The following is a 14,470-nucleotide window of genomic DNA, read 5'->3' as shown; positions in this document are numbered from 1 at the left end:
AAGATGTCCGTAAATCTCAGAAAAATAGAAGCAATAGTTAGTACTGAAGAAGGAGCTCTTGAAGGTATCATATGTTGTGCATGCTGGCAAATTAAGGAATGAGGAACAGAGAATTCATATAACTCACATAGACAAAAGCTGGAAATAAACACGAATCACATTATTTCCTTGTTTATTTGGAGGCATTTACCGGATGATTGAAGGCAGCCGCTCTGTAAATATAATAATAATAAAAGTTAGTTTACTGCGGTTATGGTGGTACTTTTTGAACTACCACTCCATGTAAGTGGCAGTTTATACCCTTGGACTTTAAACGGAGCTTCCTATAACTTTAAGAAATAAATTACTTGTTTTTTCTTTTCTACAGGAAATCACATGGAGGTGCTCTTGTGCTCACATGACAGTCTGCAGCACCATGGCAGGAGAGATCAATGAAGGTACAGTGCGAAAACTTCTTATTAAGCAATGTTGCCACATGATTTACTTATTTACTTGGTGTTTTATTTTGGTAATGTGTTTTTTTTGAAGGTGTTATGCGATGTGTTGAAAATGTGCTGATTTTTTCCCCCAAGTCGCTATGAGAACCAATGAGAACTTCAGAGCGCGTTAAATTTGGAGTTGCTCCATCCAACTTCGAGTTAAACGCTTACTGTTTCTGAACATTTGATGGAGTAAAGAGTGAATATTACATGTAAAGATACAGTTACAAGTGCTAACGGGTTTTATTGCTGTTTTCCTGCCACGTTTAAAACGGCCAGTACTGCTTATTTAAGCAGGCCTAAGGATCCACTGAGATCACCTGAAATATGTTCCACCACACCGATGCTGCACATTTTGATATCCAAAAAAAACAACCTGAGATAATTCATGTGATCGCAAATAGAATGAGTACATTTAAAAACTCCGCAGTATTTTCGACCAAACAAGACTTGAGGTCCTGTAGTGATTCGATTTCTCAATTGGAGGTTTATCAAATTTGTGATGTCACAGGTGCTATTCCTCTTTTAGGTTCAGTTCCTGCATATTACAGGGAAGTTTATGAAGCCATCCGCTGTAGGACTGATGAGAAAGTGCAGGTTGAAGTTTTTCAAAGATTGCTTCAAAGGACTGATCTCTCCAAGGCGGTTCTAGGAGAGGTGAGGTGTTCACACATGTTAAACCTTTCAGAATGCTTCCATCCATGCTAAAGCTGTCAGGCTATTTAACACAGTTTTTCTCTTATCCTGCTTCCGTAGAATATCTTTGAAGTTGTGTTTAGGCAGTTCTTTTTTTGCAGAGACGAATGCAATCCCCAGTCATATTTAGATCTTGGCCTGGAATATCATCACGACCTTTACATTTTATATTCTCCTTTGTCCTCCTCAGATTGCTGAGCATGTGGACTCCACAGATGGATTCCTGAGCAAGTTGTCCCTTTATAAAGCGCTTGCTTTGATTGCGGTTGCTCAGCAAGGAAAGCAACCAAGCCCCAAACAGCTGGAGAGCTACATACAAGGTAGGTCGCAGCGTAGCAGTGAATGCACCGCAGTAAACATTTTGCTTAATGAGTAGTTTGGTTATTCTTCTGTGTGACAAAGGGCAATCTCAGCGATCCCACTAGCCTTATGGTATTCAGATTGCACAATGCAAGATGTCACGATTTTGTTGGCCCTCACTCAGACTTAATCCGTCCCGGAAGTTCTCTCGCTGTTAAGATCTCAAATCGTGTGAGTATAATTGTCTGATGCCTACACACGAACATTTAACAAGTATTTCAAGTTATCATACATTTTTTCTTGTTGATCATTCAACATCCGCAAGCGAAAGAAATTTGTTTAAAAAAAATTGTTATAGAAAGGAGAAAAAATATACTTGGCAAGTCCACAAACTTTTTGCAGTGTGGTGACTATTATTCTACCAACATTTAATGTGCAATGGGATTCAGGATTTTTTTTTAATTTTTTATCAGTTAAACACAAAGAGGGATTTTTTTTTTGTATGGTGTCATTTTTAGTTTAGGAAAGAAGCCTTAGTTATGTTTCAGTGTTGCATTCTTTCACTCAACCCACAGTAGGAAGATGTTAGTGGGAGCTGTATGGTTTTCAGAGAGGTAGCCATTATGCTGGCTGAAGTTAGATCCATTTCCAACCTTCTGTGATTATTTAAGGCCCTCTATGTTATTTCAGGTGTGGCCAGTATGGCAGCTAGCGGCATGCCACTTCCTCATTCGTTCACGAATAAGTTTTCTACAATTGTCACAGTAGATTACGTTCAATTCATGACCTTTTTGGAATGCGCAGGAAAGGATGCATGAAAGATCACGTGAACATGCTCAAGCAGAGTGAGGCACGTATTTAGTCAAATAGAGAAACAGCTGGTTTCAACACCAGCGTTCCCCACAGTGGAGAATGTATTGATTTTGAAATCTAATCACGGAGAACAAATATTAGAAGTCGGTGGTGGTTGTGTGCTTGACAGAGTTACCAAAACCTCACCTCGGGGAGCCCAGGGACTTGAGCACACTCAGGATGCAGCCAGCTCAGGAGGACGTGCTGACGGTGTCCCAGACGCTGGACAAACTCCTGGCCAGGGACACAGTTCGGGTGGAGCTCATACCTGAGAAGAAGGGTCTATTCCTCAAACATGTGGAGTATCAGGTCACCAGCCAGGCAAGGGATCACATTAAACCTATTACCCATGCTTTTGAGTGATCACCTATTTGTTTTAGTCTTAAAATACATCAGGCATGTACGAGAGTGGAGCCGGTCTTATTACCTGCTCCATCTGCCAGCCGATGGTTTGAGGAGTTTTCTGAGGAGCATTGAAGCAGGATACTCTGTGTTCTCTTGCTGTTTACATTGCCAGTATTTACAGACATTATCAGCTTCACTGCAAGGGACTATATTGATCTTTTTACCTACAGGATCATGGATACACATAGAAAAAATTAATTCCATGTGAAAAAATAACATCTCACAGCGTTTCAGTGCTTCCTCGCTTCACCTCTTACACACTGAGGAATTTATCTTAATTGTTATGTCAGTTTATTTGTGGTACAGCTCTTAATTGTTTCTGTCGTTTTGATATGCCAAGACAGTATTATCAAGCATAGAGAAACGAAGGCCAGTCGAATAAACTCTCCTGATCAGTGTAGCAGCTCCAGTTAATTAAATGAAAACAATATGTCATAACAGCCACGTGTTGGTGAAAGGAAACATTTTCTTTCTGCTTTTATTTCACATCAGTTTGTTTCTTCTCACTCAGCCTCTCATTTCTCAAACATCTGGTCCTTTTAATTTTGAAGACAACAAATCAAACACATCAATTTTTGTGACAGCAACTGTTGGGTTTCTCTCAAGTATTGACATTTGCATTCAACATGAAGATAAACAGTTTACCACCGTCCATCATCAATCCTGTAATTATATTTTCAAACAGAAATCTGATTGTTGCGTGCCTGTTTTTCAAATGATTTCCTCTCTTTGTCTTTTCAGCGTTATAAAATCTCAGTTTATCGACGCTATAGCGATTTTGACGTCTTCCACGAGCTTTTACTTCAGCGATTCGCCTACAGAGTCGTGCCAGCACTTCCACCTAAAAGAATGTTAAAGGGAGGTATGTTACTCTGACATCTAGACCCCCTTTTCTCCATCTTTATTTATTAATGGATGCAGAATGATGTCAGGATTTGTCAGGTTTGAAACTTTAGTGAATGTCAGTCGAAATGCAACACGCACACTCACACACACACTCTGAGGGATCATTGCTGTATTTGTTTCACAGTTTGTCATCAAAAATCCACCACACTGACAAATCTGTTGTCTTATCCTACTGATATTGGCTTCTCCAGATCTGCTTTTATGTGTTAATATTTAAGAGTCAAGTTTTGATGGTTCAGCGAGTCAGATATGATCTGAAAGTGAGACACTGCTGATGTTGTTGTTTTTTTTTATTGACAATAAGTTGAAAGAAACTAAAGCTGGAATGATTTCTGAATTTTACCACAAAATTAACACGATCAAAATAATTCGCTTCAATTTTATATTTGTTACATAGATAAAATCTATTTTTTAGAATAATAAATGACAATAATAATGACAATTTAAAATTCATTTAAATTTATTTATTATAAGTCTTATCTCTTTTTTGCAGTACAAAGTACAATTTTAATATGCAGGATACTATCATGTTAGATTTTGAACCTCACACTTCAGTTACTAGCGTTGGGTGTTTTCTGATATTATCATGTGTGTATAATTAACAAGATACCAGTATCTATATTGACTCCCTTCATACTAAAACTCTGTGCTTCCTATAATTCATAATTTCAACTATCACCCCCCCCCCCCCCATAACCATGTCAAACTGCTGAATTTATTCATGCAACACTCGCTGTTACTGTAGATAGACGTAACAGAGGAAACATGTATAGATGCTGGTATTTGTTTTGCTCTGTATATGTCCACAGTCCTTACGTCCGTCTCTGAGCGTGAGTTCATTGAAGGGAGGCGGCGTGCTCTCGGAAGGTTCATTAACTTGGTGGCACAACATCCTTTCTTCTCTCAGGATGAACTGGTCAAGACCTTCCTCACCTTCAGTGGCTCTGTATGTTGTTTTGTTTTAAAGTAACTGGGTTGGGGTCTGATACTTTCTCGTTCAGTGGTTAGTTGTCAAAGTCTGTCAAACTGACACTCAAATGCAGTGAAAAATACATTCCTGCTTTGCAACATTTTTGCGTGTTTTCTTTTTCAGTTACAAAGATATTGTGATGCAATCTATTAATCATCGCAGTATTATTATGATACTGTCATTATTATGAACAAGGTATTGTGTTAGTATTGTGCAATAGGCTGTGATTTGTACCCAATTTGATGTTTTTTTTCTTTCTGGGCTGTTACACAATAATCTCAATCACCATGATGACTCAGAGTGAAATGCATCCTGTCCTGGTGTATTTTACCCTCACACACTCCTCATTCCTCCTCCCAAACAGGATGTTCAGACTAAGCTGCGTGACACTTACAAGAAAACAGGCGATGAATTCATGACCAACAGAATTGCGACCCAGGCAAAGGTTTGTCACATACGTATGACGGACAAGTCTCGATGCACTGTCTTCTTAGCTGCATGTAAAACCTTTGTGGTTGAATGTACTTTGCAGGAATATCTCCCAGCTGACATCCAGGCTCAGTTCTCGATAAGCAGAGAGCTGATCAAAAATATACACAACAGTTTCTACAAGCTACGAGAGAAAGCAGAGAAAATAGCCGAGCGCTCCAAGGAGAATGCAACTGATCTCCTCATGTTTGGCAGAGAGCTCAGGTATTTCATTATTATGAGTATAAAGTTGAAGCCATTCTGCCTTATCCTGAGGAGTAGGACTGGGAAAACAAATGTTTCCTTAATGAGATTCTGAATCCTGTGTGTTGTTTTTCCTCCTGTGCAGAGTTAATGTCCTTTTTATGGTTGTTACATGTTGGGGCAGCTAAGACACAACAGTGCCTCCTTCATTCTGTCCTTGTGAATGTTTTCTACAGCACGCTGGGCTCAGATACCATATCTCTTCCGTCTTTGGCCTCTTCACAAAGCACCTGGGGGACCCTGCGCCAGTCTCTAAAGAGTCTGTCTGTAGAGTTTGCTGTGCTGTCTGACAAAGCTGCTCAGCAGGTACAAGCCCTCACTCCCTCACACCCACCACCTCCACAGCTTTGCTTGTCCAAACCTGGCGCTGGGATGTAAATGTTGTTTTGCTAATGTCCTCAGGGCAGACGAGAAGAAGATGATGTTGTGGAAAAACTGAATCTGTTCCTGGATTTACTACAATCGTACAGAGTGAGTCATGTTACATTTTTGATGTGCCCATGAAACCTAAATGGGGTTTACACTTCATCACCACACACAGGGGTCAATCCACCTCTGTCAGATAAGAGAAGATTTCGAAACCTGCTGTGGTATGAAGTAACAGCAGGACAACCATACATTTTTTAAGTTGTACAAGACTACAGCACAGTGCAATTCATAATGTGTACAATCCAATGAGATGGACTGTGTATGTGTTTTCTGCAGGATCTTTGTGAACGCCATGAGAAGGGCGTACTGCACGAGCACCAGAGAGCTCTGCACAAGTACGGGATGATGAAGAGGCAGATGATGAGTGCAACGGTGCAGCCTAAAGAACAAGCGTCCGTGGAGCAGCTGGAATCAAGGATCGTTCAGGTGTTCTTTTCTCTCCCCACATTTTTTAGGCAGTGAAGATACTCTTTGGTTAACGGCGTACTATTTTATGTCATTTAAGTACTGCATTAATAGAATGCTAAATTGGTCTGATTATCTATCCACTTTCCTTAAACCGTTTGTCCAATTTTAGCCTTTAGCCATTAAACAACTTCGCCTTTATACTCAATAAAAATTGGTTAACGACTCTCGTTTTGTATAACAGTAAAGGGAGATTTCTACAGGGCTGAGACAGCTGCTCTTTTCTAGACGTAACCATTTACATTTATTAGCATAAGAACTGCTAATTGGCCTCTTAACAGTATATTTATTGCCTGAATATACTACAATCTTTATCTGAAAAGATGAAACCCAAGGAATCCAAGCTATTGAAGTATTCTATACAGGGTAAAATTCTAGGTTTATTCAAAGGTAGTTGAATTATTTCTGTTTTTCCATGTGTTGGTGGTGTATTAGCCTCTAAAGCAACATTATGCAACATTGTTAAAGGTTTCAACCTCATTTTTATAGCTGTTTGTTTACAAGGAGAATAGTGCTGCTTCACCGTTGTTCCCGCATGATATCATTTCAGCTGACCATGCACAAAACTCCTGAAAGTTTGCAGCGGTGCATTCACATACTGTAAGCCAGCTCAGAAACTTTCAGCCCAGGACCAGTGCAGCATGTATATGGGGGTTCTAAGAAGAGAAAAGAGAGATCTTGAGTTATCTCAGTGTAACTCCAGCTGTTGGCAACTGCATTTAAACAGTGCACATTACAACTTCTATCGGCTGGGGCCGGTGCTGTTCAGCAAAATGACATAAAGCTGCTTTTAAGATTATCGTCACCTGATAAGTGGACATGATTTCACTCTACGTTTTTGTTCTGTTAATAGCAAGAAAACGCCATTCAGACCATGGAGTTGCGAAACTACTTCTCTCTGTTCTGCCTTCATCAAGAAACACAGCTTATCTTCACCTACCTTCCCATCACATCCCACATTCTGGGAGCTTTTGTTAACTCCCAGGTGCAAGGACACAGAGAGGTGAGATCGCTCTTCCAGAAATGATAATTTTTCTACAGATCCTTCTCTTCTTCGAGTCAAATCAGCTTTCGATTGGCTTTTAAACTCCAGCAAAAGAATTGTGATGGATGGTGTCATTGAGGCATGCTAAGTAAGCTCACATTTCACATGAACATACATTTCCAAGGTTTAAAGTCAAATAAAGGGCACAGTAAATGTTTACTTCCGAGATTTCACGATCTTTTTTTCATTCTGACTTCAGCATGCCACATTTGTGAAACCTCTGTGACCTTGAAGGTGAGAATTGGGATAAAATTAAAGGAGTTTATGCTTCTTCTTTTTTTGCTAGATGGGAGAGGTATGGAATGAACTCCAGCCAAAGCTTGGATGCCTATTTGGTGATGATAACGGATTGAAACCCTCCTCTAAAGCATAATGTAGGTGAAGGAGAGAAGAACTGCTGCTATTGAGGATCACAAACTGGACAAGGAATGTTCTGTGAGCTGGATAAATACATAAAAATGCACATTTCGATCTGACTAAGTCTTCTATTACACAACATGCATAAGTTTCAGTAAGCATATTTCAATAGAAGCGTCTTTTTCAACTTCTGCTTTTTTTTTTTGTACTTTTTTTGGTTTGGTCATCACTACATCATCTGTGGAGCCTTAAGTCAATCTCTAAGTCAACTGCCAACGCGGAGGGAAAATTCTCCCAGCTGTTATTTTACTTGGACCATAGTGAAGGATGTAGAATAGTTTATCGATGCACTCCAACTCTTGTACTAATGTAGATGTTTATAACTTACTGTGTGAGACGTTCCAGAAATTGAAACAGAGGGACACAATTTTTTTACTTTCTTATAAAGATGGAATTTTAAACATCCACGCAAATAATGTTCGACCAATGTATTTTTGATACCGATTCTAGAATTTGTAACAGCATACTTTCTGTATTGTTTTTATGGACAACTTGTGCTATTTTTCACACTATTACAGTGTTTACTATCCTGTAGAGCAATATATATATATATATATATATATATATATATTTTCATTCTCTGGTTAAGTTTTTTTTTTTTTTTTTGGAATGACTCCCAGTTTATTTCATTTTATATAAGCTATTTTACAACACATTAGTGCAGATTTGTTCAATACTTCAATGATTTGAAATGAAGAGGAAAATAAAAACACTGGCATATGTTGATAATAACACTATAAGCTATTTACTTACCACCAAAAAATAAAATAAAAAAAATGCACACAGGTTCAATAAATCATACAAATGGGACAGTTCCTATTTTTAAACAAACCGCACTTTTATTCTCTGATGGAACGCCATGTACTGTATCGCTAACATAGATGAAGACACAGTTCTAAATGCAGTTAAAATTGTGTGTACTGTATGTGTGTATCTGAATATTGTTCAGGTTGTTGTTGGTTTTTTTCCACGTATGATCACGCCGTCTACTTCACAGCATGAAATCAGTGATGCACATTCAACCTGCCAAGTCTTTGGGTGCATGTCTTCGACGTTACCTCACACTTGCGGTCAACTGATGTCATCTCAAATACAGCTGACTCTGCTGAAGTGGTTAATACTAATATGCAAATTTGATGAATAAACTGTAATGCTGTACATAACCTGTATTTGTTTTGGCAAAAAACAAACATTTGGAATCAATTTAACTTGCAAATGAAATGACACTTCAAGTTGTTGTATATATTTATATTAAAGGAAATCATTGCTGAATAGTGTTGGATCAGTTCTTCTAAAACTTTAGCCTCTGTGCTGACAGTAACTGTGTCACAATGCTTTCTTTTTCTGGTAAATATCCCGTGCACATCACTTGAGAGCTTTGATTCTTGGAAAAGGTAATGGAAGTGAGCTTTAGATGAGGTCAGTACAGTCATCGCAAACGAGAAGGCTGAATAAGTTCCTCTTATTCAACAATAAAAACAAAGGTCGGAAGCTTTTTGTTTTGTTTTGCCAAGATGAACTGAAGAGGAGCTTATTTAGCCTTCTTGTGTGTGATGACTGCACTTAAAAATAAAAACTCGGTCACATTCATCATATCGTTATTCTAATCAATATCAACCTAATGAATCTATCATTTGCTTCAGCCTTGACTAAATCCAAGATATCAGTAAGGCCTTCGCAGAGAGAATCCTTTGACAAAAATATTCCCCTCAACACAAAACGCGAACTGATTGGTTTTGTAGGTCAAAGGTCAAGGTAACTGACCTTTCAAAACACATGCAAGTCATAACTAAACGATTCTCAAGTGAATTATGACAAAGTTTCCATCTCAAAGGGTCTAAGGTCAAAGTACACGTGGCATTACTTCATAAAATCTTTTCTGGCTTATCTCAGTAGCACCCAGGGGCAATGGTGATTTTTTTATTGGCTATAACAAAACTAAAAAAAAATTGTACTAAACGGATTTGCAGTCTGCGCTACATACAGTATGTAAGGAGTCTGGACAAACATGGATGTCAACCGCAACTGGACTCACTGGTAGAAGAATACATACGAGTGAGTTTCTCATGTAGGGCGCTTCAAGAATGAATTGCAACTGGCAATATTATCAAGAATGACAAATTTGAAAAAGAAAAATCTTCATCCTATTATATCACAGTGTATATTTTACTGTTCAAGTACAGTTACCATGGTTGTTTGAAGTCTTTAGGGTCATCTCCCCCAAACCAAAGCCAACAGTAAACTTTGAACCGCATCTGAAAGGCTGTAATTTTTTTCTTTTTTTTGGTCTCCATCACAACTGACATCAGCAACCTCCGGTCATGTCACAGCTCCTCAACCTCCTCCAGTTTTTGGCTGAGGATCACATCGTGACCCTGAAACTTGAAGTAGCCCAAAAATTTCTTCTTCTGAAGCAACAAAGGGAACCACAGGATGTCGTCCGGCCACATTTGACCGAAAGGGATTTTGTCACATTCAAACCACTGAGGTCGCATCTCTGCAGAACAAAGAGAGGAAATAATAAAAAAAAAACCATGAGTATTTATTGGAGGAGAATCCCAGAGGTCTTGAGTTAGTAAATCATTGGCAGCGTTTCTACTTTTAAGTCTTGGTAGGGAAAATATCAGGAGTTTTCCGAGTGTGTAAACTTAGAGCAAGTTTATACATCATCATTCTCACTAAAGCAAAGCAAGACATATTCTAATCATCGCTATACATTTACATGATTAAAAAAAAGTTTGACTATTGGATTTTATGGCTCTTGCTCCTTTTTTTGTCTCCCGCCGAGCCTTCTTCAGAAACCTTTATTTTAAGTCATATTATTCCCCGCTTTGAGCCGTTCTATGTAGGTGACCTTTGGCACTTTCTCAGAGTTGTCCATTAAAAAACAAAAAACAAAAACTTCTTTATGAATGTCACATCAGCTCCATAGCCAGGCCACCAAATTCTTGCTTTTCACTAACTCAAGCACATTTCAAGCCGGTCCTCCACGACCCTCGGACCTGTGATTCCTCTCGGCTCTTGAGACTCTTTGGTTCATCGCTGATGTCTGACTCCAACTTAAGAGTTGTGTCTCTGTACTTCACCTAGTTGACCTTGACTAAATTCTCCAGGAATACTGATCAGTCCTGGAAAGCTGTGTGCCCTCTGTGGATGGCAGCCTCCTCCTCCTCCACCTCTTTTTGTGCAGTCTACTAACGGCTTTATAAACTGCTCTGCTGCTAAGAGCACACTTATGCAGGCTTTTCAGCATTGCAAACAGTATATTTAGAAACAACATTATAGCTATCACGCTTTAAAAGTGATGAAAATCTACTGTAAACCAAATGATGTATTTAGTTATCAGTCCTTAGGTAAACAATAAAAGAACGATAGAATAAAAATCACATGCGCAATCAGAACGGCAATAAAATCTATAGATAAAGTAACACGAGGAAGAATAAAATCTGAGCAGTCAGACAGCTGAGTGCCCTGCAGGGTTTTGAAGGTTGCGTAACATTATAAAACACATTCCAGTTTTAATTTTGTGTCCCTGTGTTAATTCTTTATTTTAGATGTCAGATACATACAAAAAAAAAAAACAACACAACAAAAACAAACAGGGAAGAAAAAGGAAGAAAATGGGGGGCCCATGACAAAGTTGTTCACAGCCGTTGGCTATGAGCTAACCAGAGGTAGCCAGCTTGCCCAGCGTATGCACGTAAATATGTGCAGACCAACAACAGTCTGATTCCTGTTTCACCGGATCTCCAGAAGTCAAGAGTAAAATTTTAAAATCAGTTCTAGACTGACAGGCAGGGAAACTATGACTGGCGAGACCTGCGCATATTTTTGTGTTCTGGTTGAAGGTTAGGCAGCTGTGTTCTAGACAGCATGAAGCTGTTTTCGATGAAGGCGCGTAAACACTGTTAAAAAAGTCCAGATGTGGAGCAATAATGTATGAATCACTCACAAGTCTTATATTTCTCAAATGGTAAAATGTGACTGAACTTAGGCTCACTGGAGTGCTGTTCTGACCTAAAAATCCCTCCAAGGTGCCGCGAGTCGGCCCTTTGGCTCAGGACGCGGCAAACTATCACTTCCTGAAAATCTGAAATGGTAGTAGAACAATGTAAACAGAAAACAGAGTTCAGATAAAACAGAAGTTCAACCCGTAAACAGTGACTTGCAAAAGTGTGTGAAACATTACCAGGGAAATACATCTTCCATTCCTAAATCGTCTGTTTTTACACTATACTGCACACCTCAAACTTACAGAATTAATTCACATTATTTTTTTAAAGACTTTCATTTTTGAAAATATTTTATCGATTTATCAAACAATGATTTTATTTTGGAGAGTTCCTGCAACAACCCTTCTTGCTTCCTGTAACTCTTTTGGTGCTCAATGTAGTGATGATTCTATCGAAATGATTAAAATCATTGTAAATTCCATTCATACAGTAAGTGTGTATATACAGCATATAACCAAATGTGTGTGTGTGTGTGTGTACGGGAAGTTAAAAAAGGACATGAGTATATCAATTCACAATTTACAAAAACATCAAAAACAACTAAAAGCCAGTTGCCGGTATCAATTGTTGACACTCTTACCGTCTGATTCCGTCGGTTCTCCGTGAAAAGCATCTGCTCGGAAAATATGGACATCAAGCAGCTGCGTTTCTCCGACAAATTCAAATTTTATATTTCCGATCTTCTCCAGAGTGTCAACAGTAAGGCCACTTTCTTCCTGCAGCTCTCTAAAAAAATAAAACATGAAATCATTTTTGATGTTTTTAATATAAATCCACCTCACTCACTCACACACACACACACACACACGCGCAAACATCAGTAATAATTGATGTGGTTGAGTTTAAACAGAGCTGAACAGCCGCTGTGTTTCATGTCACACGACAAACATTTTTCCGGTGATTGTTTCACCTCACTGATAGCAGCTGAGCAACAATTACAATGTCCACTAAAAACAAAGAGCCGCATCCATCAATACAGGTGACTGACGGGCTGCTACAGAGTTGTTGTTCCAAAAATGTTCCTGCTGTTCCCTTCCAACACAATGTTGCTTACACAAAGCTCTTATTTGTCACATTAGAGACGGAACAGCGCAGGAAGCCGGCTTGTTTTCCTCCAGCTGGCTTCCTGTTGATGACGGATCAAACACTTAGTATTCAGTAACTCTGTCAAACTTACAAACTGCACAGACTTTCTTTCATATTCTTCCGTTAACGTTTAGTCTCCACACTCACACTCCAACTGCCCTGCTGCCGTTATTTTTTATTTATTTTTATTTATTCATGATGTCTGACATTTCCTGGTATAATAACATTCAATAGGGACATGTGATAACCTTTCTTGTTGAGCCAAAATTGTACATAAAACCAGCCTCTCTTTTTCCCTGTAGCTGGACGTGCTTAGGAAGCTTGTTTTGATGATCTCCACAGGTTTTAACTGAGGCCTGATTTCACAAAAACTCAGTGGAGGGGTGTTGCACTGGACCAGGAATAACTCAAAATGACGTGAGGTTATTTTTATACTTTGCTTTATTCCTCCGAGTAAACAGGCACTAGGAACTGGACTCACTTAAATGTGAGGTGATAGAATCCTCCCGACTCATAAATCCTGTGCACAACGTGATGAACCCATTTAACTCCATATTCTACAATAGAAGAACTGAAATCCCTCTGACCCAGAAGAAATTCATCACACTTTCATTATTATCAACAACAAAAAAAATCCTTCTCCAGTAGAAATAGCAGCATCTTCCCTAACATGATTTATCACCTCCTTGCTGCATCCTCAATGGATTCTCCAGTTTGAACTTTGCCCCCAAACCCATTCCACTTCCCAGCTCCAAAGCCTCGTTTCTTCATGCCCAGCAGCACCCTGCCCGGCTGGACCACCAGCACCAGAGTCAGTAGTTTGGGTGTCAGCATCTCTCCTGTCAGAGCAAGAAAAACATCCACACAAAGACATTATAAATAGAGTAAATAACACAAGCAGCTCTGCTGTTAAGAGTACGCTCAACACCAAAGTCCTCACCCGAACACGTTCTGAACTAGAACAACGTACTTTGTTCTCGAAGACACTCTTTAAAATTTTCGTTTAAGCAAGTACTTTATCTTTATGCAAACGAGCGTCTTCTCCCGCGTGTTGAACTGCGGATGTCGTCGCGTCATGTGCTGATTTGTAAAAGTATGGATGGATCTCATGAGGGTCAGATTTAATTCACGGGTACCATCATTACTGCGCCATATCTATTGTAATGTGTTACCCTGAAACACGGCCGGCTAGAAACGACAAAGGGTTCATTTTAACAACGTTAAATTAAAATGATCATTTTAGAGATGTTATGTAATTGAAAAAGGTTGACGAGAGTTTGTACTGAAAAAGGAACATCATTATGAAAGCTACCATACCATCACGCAAGCGACATCTGATACTACGAATTCTACAGTAACTGTAACAATATGAATTAACCTGTAACAACACATCAGTCTTTACCATGGATATGTACAAAATGCATTGTGGGATAAAACGCGTAGTTTACACAAATATTTAGTATATTAAATATTATAAAGACAAAAGATCAGTGTTATGACGAGCTATGGTGAATTTAAATAAAAAATGTAAATTACATGTAAAATAGATTTTCATGATGCTCAAATTTCCCAACTGTTTATTCCAAATCTAAGGCCATTCTAAAGTGTTTGCGTTTTGTTTTTTTTAAAGAAAAAATTTGCATGAAAACGTCATTCAAAGACGTCAGGAACTGTC

General features: G+C 38.8%; 2 protein-coding genes across 4 annotated transcripts; one reads left to right on the top strand and one right to left on the bottom strand.

Annotated features, from left to right (window-relative positions):
• The first annotated feature begins 90 nt into the window (after positions 1 to 90).
• snx8a (sorting nexin 8a) lies at positions 91 to 8,986 on the top strand. The gene is made up of 14 exons (XM_086185380.1): positions 91 to 282; positions 368 to 437; positions 1,009 to 1,136; positions 1,366 to 1,495; positions 2,458 to 2,648; positions 3,474 to 3,594; positions 4,448 to 4,584; positions 4,973 to 5,053; positions 5,141 to 5,301; positions 5,517 to 5,646; positions 5,743 to 5,811; positions 6,046 to 6,195; positions 7,088 to 7,237; positions 7,566 to 8,986. The coding sequence occupies exons 1-14, from the start codon at positions 253 to 255 to the stop codon at positions 7,650 to 7,652; spliced, it is 1,635 nt and encodes a 544-aa protein (XP_086041506.1). The 5' UTR covers positions 91 to 252; the 3' UTR covers positions 7,653 to 8,986.
• nudt1 (nudix (nucleoside diphosphate linked moiety X)-type motif 1) lies at positions 8,366 to 13,959 on the bottom strand. Of its 3 annotated transcripts, XM_086185383.1 has the most exons (5): positions 13,736 to 13,959; positions 13,478 to 13,634; positions 12,290 to 12,435; positions 11,714 to 11,786; positions 10,063 to 10,193 (listed from the first exon to the last, which is right to left on the bottom strand). In XM_086185383.1, exons 2-5 carry the CDS (start codon positions 13,627 to 13,629, stop codon positions 10,172 to 10,174), a joined length of 393 nt encoding a protein of 130 aa, XP_086041509.1. In that variant the 5' UTR covers positions 13,630 to 13,634; positions 13,736 to 13,959; the 3' UTR covers positions 10,063 to 10,171. The 3 variants fall into 3 exon arrangements, with proteins under 3 accessions (XP_086041508.1, XP_086041507.1, XP_086041509.1); XM_086185382.1 differs by lacking the exon at positions 11,714 to 11,786 and having other exon boundaries at positions 8,366 to 10,193; positions 13,766 to 13,959; XM_086185381.1 differs by lacking the exon at positions 11,714 to 11,786 and having other exon boundaries at positions 8,433 to 10,193.
• Between the last annotated feature and the right edge of the window lie 511 nt (positions 13,960 to 14,470).

The sequence above is a fragment of the Aulostomus chinensis genome, chromosome 18 (genome assembly GCF_037954235.1).
Source record: "Aulostomus chinensis isolate RoL2024-O1b breed Wild chromosome 18, RoL_Achi_v1.0, whole genome shotgun sequence".
NCBI lineage: Eukaryota > Metazoa > Chordata > Actinopteri > Syngnathiformes > Aulostomidae > Aulostomus > Aulostomus chinensis.
The sequence above is the reverse complement of the archived record's forward strand: the minus strand, read 5'-3'. Positions and strand labels throughout refer to the sequence as shown.

Bases quoted from the DNA above. Each gene is read 5' to 3' on its own strand.
- snx8a (XM_086185380.1), top strand. From the start codon at position 253: ATGGTGGTACTTTTTGAACTACCACTCCAT. The intron at 5,647-5,742 runs GTACAAGCCCTC...TAATGTCCTCAG, and splicing joins CTGACAAAGCTGCTCAGCAG to GGCAGACGAGAAGAAGATGA. The intron at 5,812-6,045 runs GTGAGTCATGTT...TGTTTTCTGCAG, and splicing joins ATTTACTACAATCGTACAGA to GATCTTTGTGAACGCCATGA.
- nudt1 (XM_086185382.1), bottom strand. From the start codon at position 13,629: ATGCTGACACCCAAACTACTGACTCTGGTGCTGGTGGTCCAGCCGGGC. The intron at 12,436-13,477 runs GTGATAAATCAT...TTATTTTTTTAG, and splicing joins ATTGAGGATGCAGCAAGGAG to AGAGCTGCAGGAAGAAAGTG. The intron at 10,194-12,289 runs GTAAGAGTGTCA...TTTGTTCTGCAG, and splicing joins AGAACCGACGGAATCAGACG to AGATGCGACCTCAGTGGTTT.